The 18,743-nt window shown below is 40.8% G+C and overlaps 1 protein-coding gene and 1 pseudogene across 1 annotated transcript in view; both read left to right on the top strand.

Annotated features, from left to right (window-relative positions):
- Dock1 (dedicator of cytokinesis 1) overlaps nucleotides 1-18,743 on the top strand; it is a 523,445-nt gene that overhangs the window by 315,344 nt on the left and 189,358 nt on the right. Inside the window, exon 31 of the mRNA XM_033761232.1 lies at nucleotides 7,576-7,670. Coding sequence (XP_033617123.1) covers nucleotides 7,576-7,670 — 95 coding nt within the window. The remainder of the gene's footprint in view (nucleotides 1-7,575; nucleotides 7,671-18,743) is intronic.
- Nucleotides 7,845-14,627, top strand: LOC104860220 (annotated as a pseudogene).

Genomic DNA, 18,743 nt, shown 5'->3' with positions numbered 1-18,743 from the left:
GGGACCAACTTTGTAAGCATGCAAACTTGCCTCCGGTTGATTTCAGAAGCCGCTCAGTCTAAGCAAAGCCTTGTGTCCAATAAGATAAACTTCCTGACTTGAGGATACAGATCTATCACTGCTCTGAATAATTATTCAGACTGGGAGTTCAGAGAAATCCCTTGTCTTTTCTGGTCACAATGTCATGTCCTGTGCCTTGAGGTCATTACCAGTTTAGAGATGTTATCTGTGGGTAGTTGGCTATGAACCCCTGTGATTTATAGGTTGACTTTTCATAGCAGAAGTCCGAGAGTCTTGTAGCTTTAAGCTACATTCCATTATTAATTAGCTCCAATCATCGATGGATTCTCCAAATAATTTTCTGGTCAGCCTCAGTAAAACTATGATACAATTTAATTAGGAAAAGTACAAAAGAGCTAAATTTATTGCTTAGGAGCTACCTCCCTAATGACCCACAATTCCATCGCCATATGACAGATATCCTCAGTAAGGCTAAGCCAAACTTGGCTTGGTTCCTGATCACAAGTTGATCACAACTTGAATTTGGATTCCGTTTCTACAGACTCATCAGTATGCACAGAGTAACCACACATTCCCATGGAATATATGAAATTCTACTATTCCAGAAAGGTTTATTGCACTTATAGAAAGGTAGGTGGGTAGGTAAGTAGTTAGGCAAGTAGGTAGGTAGGTAGATTGATTTCTAAAGAGAACAAAAATGAATCTGTACCTCAAAATCGTACCGATTTCCCTCAAAAGGGTGTGCATGTTTGTGTGTGTTTTGGTTTTCTCTGAATATTAATGAGCAGTTATAGCAGAGGCATACTCAAGTATGTAATAGAAGCTTAAATATCTTTCCTTTGCTCTGCTTTAGTCAGAGGAAAGGATATATGAACAATTTCATAGATAACATTCTAGGCTGAATAATAAAGTTTCCTAAATGATAAAAATTACCCATCCCAAGAAGTAAGGACTCCAATTAATAATTTGTACCTTATCAGAACAGTCACATCATCAAAGCCTCCATAGGCAAACTGTTAAAAACATCTAATCTCAACTATTAAGTGGTGTTGATCATAGAGAAGCTTCGGTGTACTGTGCAAAGTGACTATATGACATGATGTTTAAATGCTACTAGAATTCGCTGAATTCCAAGTGTGTGCCCTCTCTCCTTGCTCAGAGCAAAGAATCAGGCGTATTTATTCCATGTTGTGGTCCTAATTTCCCAAGAGATTCTTTTCCCTTACACACAGCAGTTCGGAAAATCAATTATTTGCAGACAATTTGATTTCCATTATGCAATGGCATTTGTGATTTGAATATCTCAAATTCATACTGCAAAAATGGTAAACCTTTTTTGTTGTTAATCCATCAGTACCTTTGTAAAATATGTTCCTATTCATTAACTATAGAGTATTTGAAGACTTTTCTATTCTGACAGTTATCAACAAAATAGGATCATTTCCTGTGAAATAATTGGGAACTAATTAGTATTCCAAAGTGAAAATAAGCTGTACCATTTTCTGGACACTTGCTTCCTTCTAACGAGCACTGAACTTCAAGTTTTCAAATTTATCACCTCTTGGTTTTACTGAGTTATTTCCATGAAAAAAAAAATCACCATTGTTATCAACACCAAAGTGACATGCCACAGAGCTATTGCTTTTATAGCTCTCAAATGGCCCCAAGATAGGGAGAGCACAGGTGGAAAGACTGATCCAGAAAAGAAAAGCAATGACATTGTCCACTCAAATCTGCCTCCCGATAGAAGCAGTGCTGTCTCTCCTCTTAGAGCCACCAGCAACCTTCTGCCTCTTCTGCAGTGGAGATAAGACCTGCTCCATGCTGCTGTCCTGTGTCCTGGGCTCAGATCAGGAGTGGGAGCAGAACACTTCCCTAGAGCCTCCAACCTCTGGCGGAAGTGATGCGGGTGGGGGGAGTTCCTGCAACTTTCAGTGGAGAGTGCCTACTTGTGACAAGTCCGCACTGAATTGTTCTGGAAATACACTTTCTCTACATGCTCTCTTAGAGCTCTTCCATGCCCACACATGTGGGTTCCTCCCACACTTAACCCATTCTCTGACACTAATTGTGTGACTTACCATTCTGCTCATTTCTGACACTATCTACTGGAGTTAAGGTCAGATTCCACAAGTTACGGGGCTCAGTCCAGGCTCCCATACTTCAGACCAAACAACTATAAATTGGGTATTCCTAAGATCCTTCTTAGGGCATGAAATTTGCTTGAATGGCTTATAATTTGGGGAATTTGGGGAGTCACTTTGCTTATGTATACTAGTTTATTACGGGGATACAACTCTAGCACAGCCAAACAAAGATGTGTGTAGGAAGGACAAAGTTTTCAGGAAGCTGGGCTTCCAAATGCTCTCCAGGGTGACACATCCTCCCAGCATATCCACCTGTTCAGCAGCCCAGAAGCTTCTCAGTTCTTATCCGAGAGTTCTTCTAGCATAAGCTCCAGCCTTCCTGGTGTTCACTGGGTAGAGCTGAAAAGTGCCAATCCTCTAATCTCTCAGTCTTTCTGGGGACTAGCTCTACTGTTGCCTTCATTAGTGTAAAGGTAGGTGTGATCACAGGGACTCATTATGAATGTAACATTCCTATCATCAGGAAACCGTCAAGGTATTTGGCGCTATGTCGTGGAATCCTGAGCTAAAGCCAAGTCTGTCCTTATTACTGCACTACAGTGGCTCTTAGTATATGTGCGGTGAGTGGTCAGGGACAGTGCGAGCTGCAGCCCTGAGGGGTAGTTACAAGGTGATCAGATGCAAGGCAAAGGACAGTGGAAGGTTGACAGCCCCTGTGTACCCCAGGCATTTTCACCTCCGAGCTGGCCTGCAGGTTCTCTACCCATCCTGATTTTTCCAGGATATTCCTGGAAAGCAGAATCAGGAAGGCCTTTGAGCCTCAGCACATTCCAAATTCTCTTCCTAGACTCCTTTCCCTGCTTCCTGCAGCGACAGTCCTACCTCTTCTGAGAACCTCTTTCTGACAGCTGTCTTGGTCTCAGTAGCTGGATGTTGTCTCTCCTCATTAGCAGCTTACCTAGTCTGTCTCAGTTCATCAGCCCGAACCCAGGTAGTCCAGGCTGGCGTATTGCATGCAGGAAGTGGCAAGGAAGATGCTCATTGGGAATATGAGGGTGAGAATGTGAGCACAGTCAGTGTTCTTACGCAAGAAACATTCTGCTAGTGAGGCATGCAAGATATTAAAAGGCCTTGGTTCATTGTGAACCAGGCGCCAGAGTTGCTATGCTTGAGCTAGTTCCTATCACAGGTGCCTCTCCGTGGGTGGGAAGAGAAGCCAGTCTCCACTTATCAGCCTCTTCATTGCTCATAACCATTTCCTTGTCAATGCAGTGCCTGCACTGGACCGGGAATCTAGGGATTCACGCAGTGGCTATGTATTAATGGCAACTGTGTCAGCACAGAGGAGAACCAGCAGAGATGGGCCCACCTCTTAGAGTTGTTTGCTGGTCCAGTGGAAACTGTCTCAGCTAATCAAAGTCCTTCCAGTCCACCAAAATCATCTTTTCTTTGAAAGGACTGCCCTGCCAGTAGGCAAGCTGAGGTGACTCAGCGGTTAGGTTCCCTGTAGGTAGAGAACCAGATGGTGAAGGGAAAGAGTAGTTCTGAAGCCTATGCTGGAGGGAGGAGGATCCTGTGGGTAGCGCATAGAGGGTTTGAGTTGTAAGACCATGCAGAATCTCCTGCTAGGCCACACTTGGGAGGATTTTTGTTCTTTGTCTGCTTGTGTTTTCATCCATTTGCTTTTCTTCCTCCCTAATTGTTTAGCAAGTATTTTAAAGCATTTGTTTGTTTTATTTTTGTGTTAAGGGGATTGAACCCAGAGCCTTTGCACTGAACTCTATCCTTAGCCTTTTTTGAGACAGGGTCTCCCTAAGTAGCTAAATTGTCCAGGCTGGACTTGAACTTCTTGAACTTGAGATCTTCTGCCCTCAGCCTCCCAGAATGCTGGGATTACAGAAATGTGCTACTATATCCAACTCATTTTTTTTTTTAAGTGAACTTCTTATTTTGAGATCATTCTAGAGTTTGACATGCATCTATAGGAAATAGCAGAGTTCTGTGTACCCTTTACCCCAGTTTTTCTCAACAGCAAAACCTTACAAATTAACACAATGCCAAAACTAGAATTTTGACATTAATATATTCCACTGACCTTATTCATATTTCCCAGGTATTACTTGTGTTTTTTTGCCCTGTTCATCATGAAAAAATTCAAATGTACAGGAAAGATGAATGAGCCGTACCAGGCAAACAGTTACTCCTGTCTGCTGAGTTGGTCAGTTACAAGCACTCTGGCATAAGTGCTTCTTTTCTGTAGTCTCTGTCTACACAGCAAATCCCCTATGAAAATGAGAGGCATTCAGATCCTCTCTAAGCGGCTCAGCAAACATCTCTGAGAATGAGAACATTCTTCAGCGGTCTTACTGCTTCACTGAAGGGGCAACTGTCCGCTCTTCAGCTTTCCCCCCTTTCTTCCTTCTTCCACTGTCTTTCATTGGCAGGTTCCTTAAGTCAGCCTCAGTTTTCCTGCTGAGTTAGGCTTACGTCTCTGTACTTTTCTTCTTCTAGAATAAACCCTTTACCTTGCTTTCTTCTCTTCATGGCGTTACTTGTTTATAGTTTCTTTTTTGGTGAGACCAAGTAAGAGCTTGGCAGACTATCCCTCATGCTGGATTCTTTTGAGTACTGCCCTGTTATAGCTTTCAACTTTTCTTTTTTTTTTTTTAACCCACCTCTTCTTCCTCTGTCCTGCAAATCAGAAGTTTGCCCAAAAATCAAGCTCAACTTTTTGGCAAGAGTGTTTCAGAATTGGTGTTGAGTGCTTCCTTCTGTCCCATTAGGAGGCTGAGAACAGCATGCTGACCCTAGGTGCTATTTGACCACTGAGTTAAAATGTGGTAACTGCCAGATGACTCCATTGTGGAGATACATACCTCCTCTTTGCAATTTTTAAGTAATGTTTTGAGTGAAGCTGATACCCACAGAAAGTTGACAGAGAACTTATTCCCCAAAAGTCTTTCATCAGATGGGTGGGAAAATCTGTTGATATTCTAGATCTGTAAATGTTATTCCTTTGGCATAGGAATAGCAGCATGGTGATGTCCTTATTCTGACCATCAAGATTTTATCTTCAGTCTAAGAGAATTGGGAAGCCATTGTAGATGTGGTTTAAGTGCAAGATTGGGGGAGAACATGGAAACTTTATTTGATTTGTAATTGCAATGATCCCTCTGGATTAAGTGAGGGGATAAAGAGGTCACGAATGGACATAAGTAGATAGGTTTGGAGTCCCCCATTGCAGTCCAGGTGCAAGAACATTTCTCTGAATTGATGAGGTTAGGGACGGAGAGAAGCAGATAGATTTCTGGTAAGAAGAATTTGCCTCTGGAATGCACTGATGGTTATTGTTAGAGTTGCCTGGTTGTTATATAAGAAGCCCTGTGCATAGTCAAACTTATGTATTCAACAGGAATAAAATGACTTTATGTGAAATGATGAAAACTTCTACAAAAATATCTCTTGTTGTATTGAAGACTTCAATGTAACAGTCTGTGAAGCCTCATCAACTATGCAGGGCAAATACAGTTGTTTGGACCACCATGGCTAGTGAATCATGCAGCCTGACAAGGAAGCCTTGCAAAATCTCATCTCCCACTCTGTGCAGCATTTTGTTTGATCAGCAGAGTCCCCAAATTTAACAGCTGAGCCATGCTAATGAAGTATGGGACTGTCTCCCAGAGAAGAAAAGGAGCTGGGTAAAAATGCTTCTCTTCTAGAATGATGAAAAACAGACCCTGCATCTCAATTATTAAGCTTCAAGGAATGATTAGCAAGAAAGCCAGATATTCTATGCAAATAGAAATTGTGCCCAAATTACAGCACACAGCAGGTGAAATGTGCAGCCTGGTCATCAAAATGGGAAGCTCTTGTGAAAGTAGGGAAACTAAATAGGGAAATATGAATTCCCTAGATGACTAAACTGGGCAAAGAAGCTAGTCCATCCACCCAGGATGCTCCTGCTTCTCAGGTCTGAAGGTTGCAGGCCTCATGGGCAGAGTTTGGAGGGCAATTTTGGCCTCTGCACCAATTTTCTCTGCTGACACACGTTCTTAAACTCCTTTCCTGGTCTGGAGACCTCTATTGTAAAATGATAATCAGGATCCATTGCTCCCTGAGTTTTATCTGTGGTCCTCACAGCAAACCCCTCCCTAGCACATACGATTTCCAACAATCTTGCCTGGCTATTAAGATTGCAGAGGAAATACATGAAATTTAAAAATCACCTCATTGTCATCAAATTTAACTTGTACTTCTTTGCAATGGGTGTTGGTGCAAACTTTGCCCTGGTAATTGTTTTCCTGACTGCTTAAATTCCATTCACCACTTTGGCCTTCACAGCCATTGCACCTAATTATGATTCAATAGATTAAATAAATGAGAAATATCCACTCATTTGGTAACCTGTGATCACGGACTCATTTTTCTAAGTCAGTTTTATTGCTTTTCTCTTCCACCTCAGGCCTTGAGTATACATAGGTCTACTAGAGATTTGTATTTTTCAGGACAATTACTTAACTTCACCAGGTTAGCACAGAATAAGAGCCCAGACCTCACAAATAGGAGGTTCCCCTAATTTCCACAGGCACACAGGGAGCCCCTAGGAAAAGGCATCCCTTGCTGATGCAATGATCATTCTTACCTGCCTGGACAGAGGTGGGGCAGCAAGGCATCCACTGAACCCTACTGCCCTTTCAGTTGACCTGGGGATTACAGAAAAATCATCTGTGAGAAGCCAGAGAGAGCCCTACTGAGTCCCTCAGGGAGTTGGAGCTACCACATTTGAAGAGTGTGACAAAGAAGCCTCATGTTCACATGGTTTATATCATGCTGTGTATGTGCAGATGGCTAAGATCTGCCTTTTTCTTTTTAATTACATAAGAAACAGGAATGGTTAGTACTATCACATTCAACATGATGGGGACTATTCATAATGACAAATGGATTGAAAGTAAATAATTAAAAAACTACAGTCTCTCTGCCTGTTAGGGTTATGAAAATCATGTTTCCCTATAAGCAGAAAGGATATGAATGCATATTGCAACCTTTGTATATACCTTCTTTTGTTTTCTCTCTTTCCCTTCCTTCCTTTCGCCCCCTTTCTCCCTTTCCCTCTTTCTTTCTTCCTTTTTTCCTCTCTCCTTCCTTCCTTCTTACTTTCTCTCTCTCTCTCTCTCTCTCTTTTTTTTTTTTTTTTTTTTTTTTACTGTTAGAAAGACATACCCAGGGACTATTTTAAAATATACCCCGGAAGGAGCCATCTCAGACAAGCAGTACCTAGACAGACACAAAGACGGAACTAATACACAGCTCCTGTGAATACATCTTCATTAGGTTTTAGAATGTTTTCATTCAGCTAAAAATAATTGTGTCTTCTATAATCACATCGCCATGCTTTCTTGGGGGGAGGCTATTTTTTTACCTTTTTCTGTGTGGACTTTTTCCAACATTGTATTTTTTATTTCAGGATTTTCTGATGGAAACATTCATCATGTTTAAAAATCTCATTGGGAAGAATGTCTACCCCTTCGACTGGGTGATAATGAACATGGTACAGAACAAGTAAGTGCGAGCGACCAGCTCTCACCTCATTCATCTCTAGTGGGAGCCATGATGTGACCTGGGTGCAGAGGTGACACCGTCACAGGGCTTCATCGCCTTCAGTGAGCAGATGGTTGCCAGGGAACTGGAGGTCTCTAGGATTTCCCTATGCTAATGCAGAGCAGAATTAGGCGTATGGGCTGTGTTCTGGGAGAGAAGCAGCCCGAATCAGTACAGTAAGCGTCCTTAGTCCTAGTTACAGCAGAGAGGTACTGTTCCCCATCAACATACCATCTTCTTTAGACACATTTTTATTAGCCATAGTGGTTTTCTGCTGTATGTGAGACTTTTAAAAGGGTTTGCATTTTGCTTATTTCAGATTTTTTAAAAAATCATGAGCATTTTCTCCATACTTATGAAATATTCAGTTTGTGCTTTGCTTATCATCTCCCTGTGTAGGCTGTTGGTTAACATTCTAGTTCTATGGGTTTTATAGTTCTGTAAGCTCCAACAGTGATCATAGACTTGTCAATTGTATAAGGGTTTGGGGGAGAAATGTCTTATCTGCTGCTTTTCTTTTTCATTATCACATTTTATGAAATAATTATAGATTTCCCAAAGTACTTAATAGAAAGAAAGGAAATATCTTGCATAAACTTTATCCAGTGTTCCTCTGTGATCACATTACAGAACTACAATACTGTAGCATAACCAGGGAATGGACAGTGCACTGATCTGTACTCTTTAGTTTCTGTGTTCAGTTCTATAATGTTGTGTTCTCGAGTCTACTGCTGCAGGCAAGCTACTGTGCAGTTCTGTCACTGCACAAGTCCCCTTTCTTACCCCGCTATAATCACATTTACCTTTCCCCTTTAATGGCATCGATCCCTGGCAATCACTAATTTGTTCTCTTTTTCTAAAATGTTTCTCAATTTAAAAATGTTATATTAGTGCAGTTTTGTAGTATATAATTTTTTGACATTGTCTTTCTGTGCACCACTTAATTTCCTAGAATCTGACTGAGATTGGTGCACATATTTATAGTTTCTTCCTTTTCATTTCTGAGTAGTATTCTGTGGTGTAGATTGGCCACAGTTTGCTTAAACATTTTCCTCTTGAGCGATGTTTAGAGCTGTTATGAGTAACGGTGCTACAAACATCCATGCATAGGTTTTTGAGTAAACACAAGCCTTTTTTTTTCTGTCACATAAATGCTTAGGACTGCAAATAAATCTGTATGGTGATTGTACATTAAGTTTTATAAGAAACTGTCAAACTGTGGCCGTACCATTCCATATTCTGACCATCAGAGTAAGAAAGGTACATTTGATCCACAAGGAGCCTTTGTAGTCATCAATTTTCTATAGGTCTGTAGTGTTTATCTTGGTATTGTTAAATGTGTATTTCCCTAATAGCTTTGTCTCTTTTTATCCATTTTGTCCACCCCATATATAAATCCATAGCAGCAATGACCTTTCCCTTGGCATCTCCGGTGACATCAGGGATGAAACTGGCCTTGAGTTCCACAAGCTGCAGGATTCTTAGCAGGCCTCCATCAGGGCTAAGCATGAAGGAGCATTGTCCACCCTAAGCCAGATGTTGCTGGGACTGGATACCCCGTTAATATGAAAACAGTACCTAAGACTACAAAGTGAGGACGTTGAGGAGGGTTGGGCATTGCTAGAGATTCAGGCCTGCCCTGGGGAGCAGACCAGGCTTCTGGTCTCTGCTTCTCACCTTTCCAGTGGCTGTGGATCTTTAAATTACACAGGGGGCTTTTCCTTAGTGTTTGAATTCTCATCTAGAAAATGAGCAACTTTATTCACTGGTATCTGCTTCTTCTTTCTCTGTTAGTTTTTCCTTTTGGGATTGGCAATTAAGAATTACTGCGAAGTGCTACGGAAGTATATTTAATGAACTACTTTTTCACACATGAAAACAAAGAAATCAGTAGCAATAACAGACAACCTACTCTCCTGGAAGCACAAATCTCATTGTGTTGGCACCGCTGCTGGATGCCCTATGAAGAAGCTCTGAGCATAGCATGGGGAAGCAAGGGTGTGGGCTCCACATTCTGCCTCCTAACTGCATGTGTAGACTTGATTTCTGGGGTCTTCCACGTGGAGTACCCATATCCTGGTGCTCAGGTTGTCAGTTCCACACCCCTGGAGTTACTGTTCCCAAACATTTGTTGTATTTCACGGTGCCCCTACATTGAGGATTCCCACCAAAGTGAACTGTCATCCTGTTGAAGATGAGCACTCCATTTACTGATTTATATGATGTTTTATGATGGAGAAAAGCCTGTTTGTAGGTTTCACATCCTGGTTGTGTCAGTACCTCTTGCTGCTACTCAGTACAGTCCCTCCCTCCTCTAACCCTGAGCTCTATCTGGGCTGTTTCAGCACTTCACATGATCGGCAAACATGGTCTTTGGCTCCAACCTGGGAGTGTTTTAGGCAGGATTTCTGTTCCAGGGATCCTGTCCATCTTTTTCTGGATTGTGCTCCTGTTTCTTGGGCAGAGAGATGGTCTGCCTTATATTCTCTGGCATTGTGAATTGGCTTCAGACAGAATCATCTCCTCCCTGCCCAATAGGTACCTCCTCCAGCATGACCACTTGAAAAGCTTCAGGTGCTGTGACAACAGATTGATATGGCGCCTCCTGGACCAAAGCCCCTGCTTCTCAGGCCTAGAAAGGCAGGCTTTTTGCTTTGGGGAAAAGGGAGCTGTATGCAGATAGGTCACAGATTGCTCAGTGTCCTCTTACAGTTGGTACAATTAAGACTTCAAAGTCCAAACTTTGTGTGTAAGGTGGTATAGTCTGGATCAACGGTGTCCTCTGTGTCTTCTTATTCATTATGTACAGAGGCTGCAGCCCTGAAAGACATCTTGATAAGGGAAGCCATTTGAACATCAAGTCACCATAGTGCTTGATATATTTTACATAAAATGTACCCTGAACTGTCTAATCACAAATTCAAGACCAAGTGGTCCAGCAACATTTCCTCCTTGGTGCTTCATGGATAAGTCATGTGTGCATCTAGTGTGTGTGTTTATGCATGTGCAGATGTGTGTGTGTGTGCTTGTGCATGCATTGTGTGTGTGTGTGTGTGCACCTCTGAGTAAGCGCATTGGTTCTAAGTGAAAGCACTTCTGTTTTCAGAGATTCTGATCCTTAGAAACAAAAGCAAACCCACATCCTTCACAGTTGACACACTCCACAAGAACAAGAAGTCCCCATGTCAACATGAACTGTAAAAGAGTAACCAGGAAGGTGTTTTAGACATGAATCAAAGGATGAGTAAATGTAATTTTTAATCTTCTATCCTCTGACCCTCAAATGGTGCCCTTCTGTGGAATAAACCATTTGGGTAGAGCTGGTTTAGTGACCTTTAGGTGTTTAACATCTTTGCTTAATTGCCAATTTGAGATGGATGAATATATTTCATGTTTCATGTGATGCATTCGCTCTTTGTGATGTGCTACAGGCGTGGTTCTGGGACTCCGGTGATGGACCACATGTGACAGGCTGTCTGTGTGCCAGGCCTGCCACAGGGTTATGTACTACATAGTGATAGTGTCCTTGACACCTTCACCCTCCCTCTAGGACAGCCTTTTGTGAGCCCATTTTACACGTGAGGCAACTGAGGCTTAAAGGTTCATAATTTGTCAAAAGATACACAGCTAATGTGGTATGACTGGTATTTAAACTGATGCCAACTATCCTAGGGCCAAGCCCCAAGCACACCTTGTTCCCAGGCTCTCTGTCTCAGGTATGCCTTCTTTTTCCCTAAGAGAGTGTTAGGGGCTTTTTATTATAATGTCTTTAACTTTTCCACAAAGCTTATCTCTTACCTGAGTAAATTTTGAGCACAGAAACCACAACATGGCTGCTTTTCTTTTTCTACCATAAGCATGTTTAGAAGTGGTATTCTAGTCCTCCTGTGCATGTCTGGAAGAACAAAAATCTCACTAATATTGTGAAAAACAATTTTCCTATAGATATTTCATGGATACTTTACAATGGTGTTTCTATGTCCTTTATGGTTTTCCTTTTTCTGCCTGTGACTGAATAGGTTAGCAATATCCATGATGCCAGCCATGCCTACTTCACTTTGGTGTCATGAATCAGAGAGACTCTCTTGCCTCAGTAAAATTACTGCAATTCCCCAAAGGTTTTGTAGTCTGTGTTTAAGTTTTATTGGCAGAACTGGACATGTGGTTTTGCCACCCCTGGCTTAGAAATTGCAGTAACCCTCTATGGTCTCTTAAATATTTGTGTGCTTGTTCACCTTTGTCTCCATGAACATGCTGTTCCTCAATACATGGGGCTTGTAAAATGTAATTAAAGACAGCATCCATTAGGTTAGGTGCAGCAACTTGTAAATCAAGAATCCAAGACATAGGACTGAATGAATGCCCCACAGGACAGCGTTGCTTGGCTGCTGCTTTCACGATAATGACTGATTGGCAGTGGCCTGACATTATAACTCCACTCTAGGAGATGCTGTTACCAGATGGCAGTATGACATTTAAGATAAGCATAGTTCAGAAATAGTAAAAGTGTGTGTGTTAGCATCAGAAGGGCTTTATTGCTGCCCTCCTCCCCTCCCCTCCCCTTTTCCTTTCTCTCCTTTCCTTCCTTCCTTCCTCCCTCCCTCCCTCCCTCCCTCTCTCCTTCTTTCCTTCCGTCCATCCGTCTGTCCGTCTGTCCATCCTTTGTGACAGAATTTATTTGAAAAAATAACAGTGAAGAATGAGGGAGAAACGCCCTGCAGAGTGCTTGGGCTGAGTAAAAGAGGAAAAAGCAAGATGAAAGTACACCCTGGAGGACACAGGGGAGACTGGCATGAGGAAAGCCGTGCTAGCCCACAGCTTCTACAGTCTTTTTGTTTTCATCTCATCCTCAGCCTAGTGTGTAGTTGTGTTCGGTAAACATCACTTCCAAGATAAGTGTAAAGCAGGAAATTACTTTTTACTGATGTATCTGAGCAGCTGATGAGAGACAAAAACAAATCAGAGAGCCAGTAGACTTACAGAAAAAGGAGAAGCGGAAGCAACGTTCTCTTGCAAAACTCCTTACAATAAGTGAGGATGGATCACTTGGTTTGAAAACCCCTAAATCTCATGTTTGTGAGCACTGCCATGCTGCCTTTAGAACAAACTATCATGCACAGAGACGTGCTTTCATTCACATAGGCAAAAAACCATTTCAATGTAGTCAATGTGACATGCGCTTCATACAGAACTACCTGCTACAGACATAAGAAGATTCACACCAGCGAAAGACCATTTTTCATGATACATGTGGTATGAGATTCATTCATACAAAAATCTCATATGGAGAGGCATAGGAGAACTCATGGTGGAGAAAAACCTTACCAGTGTGAATTTACAGTATTTTTCCAGAACAGATCGTGTATTGAAACATAAATGTATGTGCCATGAAAATCAGGACAAAAAATTAAACAGATGTGCCAGCAAAGGTGGCCTTCTGACATGTGAGAAAGATTCTGGCTTTCCTACATCACCAAAAGATAACTCACTGCCAAAAAAGAAAAGGCAGAAAGCTGAAAAGGAATCATCTGGAATGGACAGAGAGAGTGCTGTGGACAAGTCTGACCTGAAGAAAGACAAAAATGATTACTTGTCTCTTTATTTTCAAATACTAGAGTAAAAGATGAGTATACAGTAGCAGAATATGCTGTTGAAATGCCACACTCTTCAGTAGGAGGATCTCATCTTGAAGGTGCATCAGGAAAATACAACCCACTGAACCTGGCTCTCAAAAGCATTAATAAATAGTAAGAGAAGTCTGAAAGAGCCACTGGAGCAAAATCAAACCATATCACCTTTATCTACATATGAAGAGAGCAAAATTTCAAAGTATTCATGTGAGCTTGTGGATAAACAAGCTTTGTCGGACTCAGAGGCGATGCTGACATTGATCAGGTTTTGAATTTGTAAGAGAGGCCCAGTAAACCTGTACCCAGTAGTACTGATTGTGATGATGCCGTGCAGTTTCTGAAGAAGAAGTGGTAACTTCAAGCAGCAAGAAACAGCAGCGGAGAGTATGCACTGAGTGTGGGCACCATAGCTTCCCAGCCTTTTGTAACAGCAGCTGTGGCAAGTGTTACTGATGAAAATACCACAGCGTCCATACTAGATTCACATGCACTAAACGTGGAGATTAAGAGTAATCATGACAAAAGTGTTATTCCAGAGGAGGTACTGCACACTCTGCTGGATCATTATTCTCATAAAGCTAATGGATGGCATGAGATCTCTTTCAGTGTTGCAGCCACTGAAGTGACATCTAGCATATCAATACATTCTTCAGAAGTACGCAAGGTCACCCCATCAGAGAACGTTGGATCCAGCTCCCAAGCATCTTTGTCAGATAAAGCCAACATATTGCAAGAATACTCAAAGTTCTGCAACAGGCTTTGGACAGAACTAGACAAAACGATGCCTATTTGAATCGCCCGATCCTTGTCTTTGTGACTGATACCAGACCCTTCCAAATCAGCCAGCATTGTCTTCCATAGACAAACAATTCAATGCAGCCATGCCTCTCAGTCAGTGGCTTTCGATCAGGGGTGAATTCTCCACTAAGAACAACTCCAGATAAATCCCATGGCACTCACGTCCCCTTTCAGGTGATGAGACAATCATGCTTCTCCCACATCCACGCGGGACTTGTTGGATCAAGTGATTTGTCAGAAGAAAGCTGAGGCTCAGCCTGCCCACCAAGCCTACCAAAGGAGCTCATTTGAACAGCCCTTCCATGCTCCACGTCATGGGTCTAGAGCTGGAATAGCTACTCAGTTTAGCACTGCCTATGGACAGGTGGACCTTCGGGGACCAGGGACAAGTGTTGAGTTTTCAGAATTCCCCTTGGTGAATGTAAATGATAGCAGAGCAGGGATGACATCTTCACTGGATGCCACAACTGGCTAGACTTTCAGTTTTTAAAAGAAGTATAAATAATACTGGCACTTTAGAACAGATACATCAAGAGTGGGATTACTTTGTGTAAAATGGAGTGCTGTGCAGATTTAAGAGCGATGCGTTCTAACAAGTTAAGCTGATAGAAATAGCAAGATAATCCAATAACTGCATTTTGTTTGGTTAGTCAGCGTTCTTTGAACTGCCTTTCATGTTGTCACCTTTCTAGAAGCATTGAGTTACTTGTTTTAGATCAGAAACTTGCTATTCCTCCTAAACAAGTTAAAAAGGACCAAAAAAATTTCTTTAAATAAATAAATAAATACTTTTGTACATTTGTTTCCTAAATAACATTGTACATTCTTGGGAGATTAGTAATTATGTGAAATTTACTCATACCATTTGTAAGTCATTGAACCTCAGCAGGGAATCTGATTATACTTTACAGACTGAATTTAAAAGTTTAAATGTCAAGAGATTATGGCTTAAATTAGTTTGTCCTATGGGGGGGAAATCATCTTCTAAAAAGAATGAATATACTCTTGATTTTCATTTTGCATTACATTGACGTGGGTTTTTTTTTAAGAAAAAAATAAAAATCTGATAGTCTAAGACTCCACTATTTAGAAGCCTAATTACTTTTAAAATATGCATACTTTCAAAACCTTTACCAATGTACACAACTGTCAAAGCAGTCTCTGTAGAAGTATGTGTATTGGTATCAATTTCTTTGTACATTTGTACCTAGTTATTTTTTATGATTTTTTCATGTGCAAGTAACAAGGTTTTGAAGTTTTGGTAAAATATGTTCTGTAGATTACATTCCCAAGAACATAATGCTTACACAAAATGTATATTCTATGTTTTAAAGCTTAATTATATTTTACTTTTATATATACACTTCAATTAACAAAGAGCACTTAGAATCAATGTGATAGTTTTGATTTCTCAAAATTAAAAAATTTAGATTTTTAGGTTTGATATGGTTTTCATAACTGACAGTTTTAATTTTTGGCAATAAGAAATAGAAAGTATGTTTGAAACTGTAAAACCTGGTTTAATCCTGTTTCTAGACTCTTGATAGATTGGATAGTTAGCGTCCAGAGAAACTAAAGAAATGGGCATTTTAATTGCTTATTTTATCTGGAGTTACTCTTTAATGAATATTGCTCATTACAATTTTATAAACCAAATGTGTTTACTAACTCCAGTTACTACAGTTTCTTTTCAGCTAGATACGTAATTGAAAAAAATAATTGTTGCATTTCAATTTCTAAATAAACTACAGACTTTATCCTTAAGGAAAAAATACAAGTGCTTTATCAGTCTTCCTGGATGTCTGTGAATATGAAGTCCCCATAAAGAGCTGAGGCTGTAATGAAGCACAGACCTCCCCTGTCAGCAGCAGAGTGCTGGCATCTGTCCTGGGCCTCATGCTACCTATTTCTTGTGTTTGTAGCACAGTCCTGCAGTAGCACTCTGGCTGTGGTGGTGTCCTCAGCTGTAACAGGAATGTGACCATTTGGTTGAATGTCTATTTCTCCTCTAGTCTTAGGCTTCTGGTTCACCCTAGCAGGGTACAGTCTGCACAGTAGTAATCCCCCCACTAAAGTTTTCAGACCTGATAGAAAATCAGTCTATCAGACTGACTCAATTCATTTTTTTCCCTTCCAGAACAGTATGTGTTATTAACTGTTTTAATTTTGCTTAAGAAGGGCATTTCTCGAACATTTCTTGGGTGAGAAGAAAGGCAGCAATGAATGTAATTTCTCATATTTTTAGAAATAGACTTAAATGTTCATTTTGACTGCATATCAAGTAAAAAAAGTTTTTTTTTTCAAGTAAAAATGTTTTTGCCATGTTTGTCAACCATACAGACTTGCAACAGGATTTTTAGAAATTTAACTACCACAATTCAGATTCTCTGTTGGCCTTCTGCACACAGTGTTTTCCTCTTTGAGGATGAAAATAAGTGAAAGGAACATGTTCACTTCCTCAGAATGATTGTAGATTGTCACTGTGATTTTCATTCATTATCGAGGGTTATTCTCTATCAGTGTAAGTTTGTGTCATAGACTAACCAGTCTTTTCTGGTTGTGTTGAGACCTAAGGGAGAATAATTTTATAATTTGTGGTTTATATCCTACATGCTTACATAGACAGCTTACTATGTTTTGCAAGTAAGGACTTGTGGAACTTGCATACAAAATAGAGCATGTAAAATCAGTGAAAACATGGAGCTTTCTAAAAGCTAAAATACTTACAGCTGACTGGAAGATAAAGCAAAACAGGAAAATAAGACAGTCACAAAATTTTCTTGAGATGGTGAGAAGTATCCTTGTCCCTCCTCAGAAGAGACTGACAGTTCATGATATAGATCATCACCTGTGAACCCTCAAGTGGGTTGTACCATAGAAAAGGTATCAGTTGGAAGCTCAAATTTCTGTCCTCAGGAAATGGAAGAGATTTTTTTTTTTTCATTTTGACGTGTGTATGATGTCCCCAGTCAGCATTTTGGCTGTAGTGATAGTTGGTTTTAACTGGGCCTGTCTGAAATACTAGCATATGAAATGAAATGGGTTTCATTGACCTGTTTCATTTTGTCTTGTCTAGTTGCCCACCGCATGAGTACTGGAGATCATTAGTTTAAATGTCTTGTCTGGTATCACTATGTTTGGAATCAGGAATAAACTAGTCTTGTATTATTCACTTTTTTATTTTAATGGTAGCCATGTGGAGACTGTCCCGGCATAGCCTAGGGTTCTGTCTTTGATGTGTTCAGAAGGTTACATCCTGCTATCTTGACCATGGTTTAACTAGAGTCTGGCTCCTTTCTATGTAGCCTTCTCTTCCTCCTCCGTCACCCTCTTCTCCTTCTCTCCCTCCCCCTCTCACTACTGATTCAGGCATCTTTTGACCAGGAAGCATTTCCCTCCATCTATGAAAGTATTGCCTAATATTTTCAGCAACTGAACATACATAATAAATATTGACACACACATAATCACATTTCAGGAGGTAAATTTTCCATTCCTGTTTTTGTAACTTAGTGATTTCTCTCCTTTTAAGTATAGTGCATTTACCCCCCCTCACAAATAATATCCATCAGATATATCAGCGACCAGGACTGCAAGCTCCCTGATCTTTCTGCCAAAGTTAATTTGGCATGTAGTTCATTCAAGAAAAAGCCATAAGCCTTAGAAAGGAATTCTACCTTAGAGATGCCAGGTTTCCTAGGAATAAATCATGCTAGTGTTCAGAAAGCAAATTCTCAGGGTTTGGGGATTTGCAGGTGCATTGTCATTTTGTTTCATGGCTTTGGAAGAATTTCAATCTGTGGCAACACTTTGCCAAGGGCTTAGGATAGCAGAGAGGGAGGTGGGGTCTTTTGTATTGGGGACACACCCTCAAGGGCCTCGGCCCCAGTAACAGCCTGAGGATGCCTAGGAATGAAGGTCAATGTGTTTTCCTTCCTAATGAGCCTTCCCTTGAAGAAGTACCTCTGCTCCCCATGAAACGGTGCACGGCTAAAACATTTTTGTGTAACTTGAAAGCCTGTCTGTAATGCATGTAGAGCTCTAGAGACTCTCAGATTATGACTTCTCAACATTTTTCCCTTTCTTTGCAGCCTGGAATTTCAGTTGATGTTGTTACTTAATTAATCTATATTTAAATTTTCTTGATTTACTATTGGAAGTTTGGCACATCCAACAGTTCGACACTTTTCAGCTCACCTAAGAATTACTTTTCTCCTTTGAAACAGTGTACAGCAGTTGTTGATGTAAACACTGTCACAATATTATAAGCAAAAGGAAAAAATAAAAACCCATATTGTTTTTCTTTAAAGAAATACAAATTCAGAGTCAGGATAATGAAAACATTCTGGAATGACAATTTTCCTAGAGCTCAGTATGCTTGCATTTTGGCCCAGCTCATGCCCTAACTGAGACATCCTGTAGTGCAGAGACCCAGGCACTGAGACCATAAGTTCTGCTTCCTAGGAAGAGCGACACGAACTGGCCTTGTGCATCTTCCTGGCACATCTCCCAGAGGGACTCACGGGGACCTTCCTTCAAGGTTGTGTCCATCTCTGTCTACCGGGATTTCAAGACAGTTATTGTTTTCAACCCATGCGTGGGCTCT

The sequence above is a fragment of the Fukomys damarensis genome, unplaced genomic scaffold (genome assembly GCF_012274545.1).
Source record: "Fukomys damarensis isolate Sample0158 unplaced genomic scaffold, DMR_v1.0_HiC HiC_scaffold_8, whole genome shotgun sequence".
Classification (NCBI taxonomy): Eukaryota; Metazoa; Chordata; class Mammalia; order Rodentia; family Bathyergidae; genus Fukomys; species Fukomys damarensis.
Note: the sequence above shows the minus strand (reverse complement) of the source record. Positions and strands in the feature narration are given on the sequence as shown.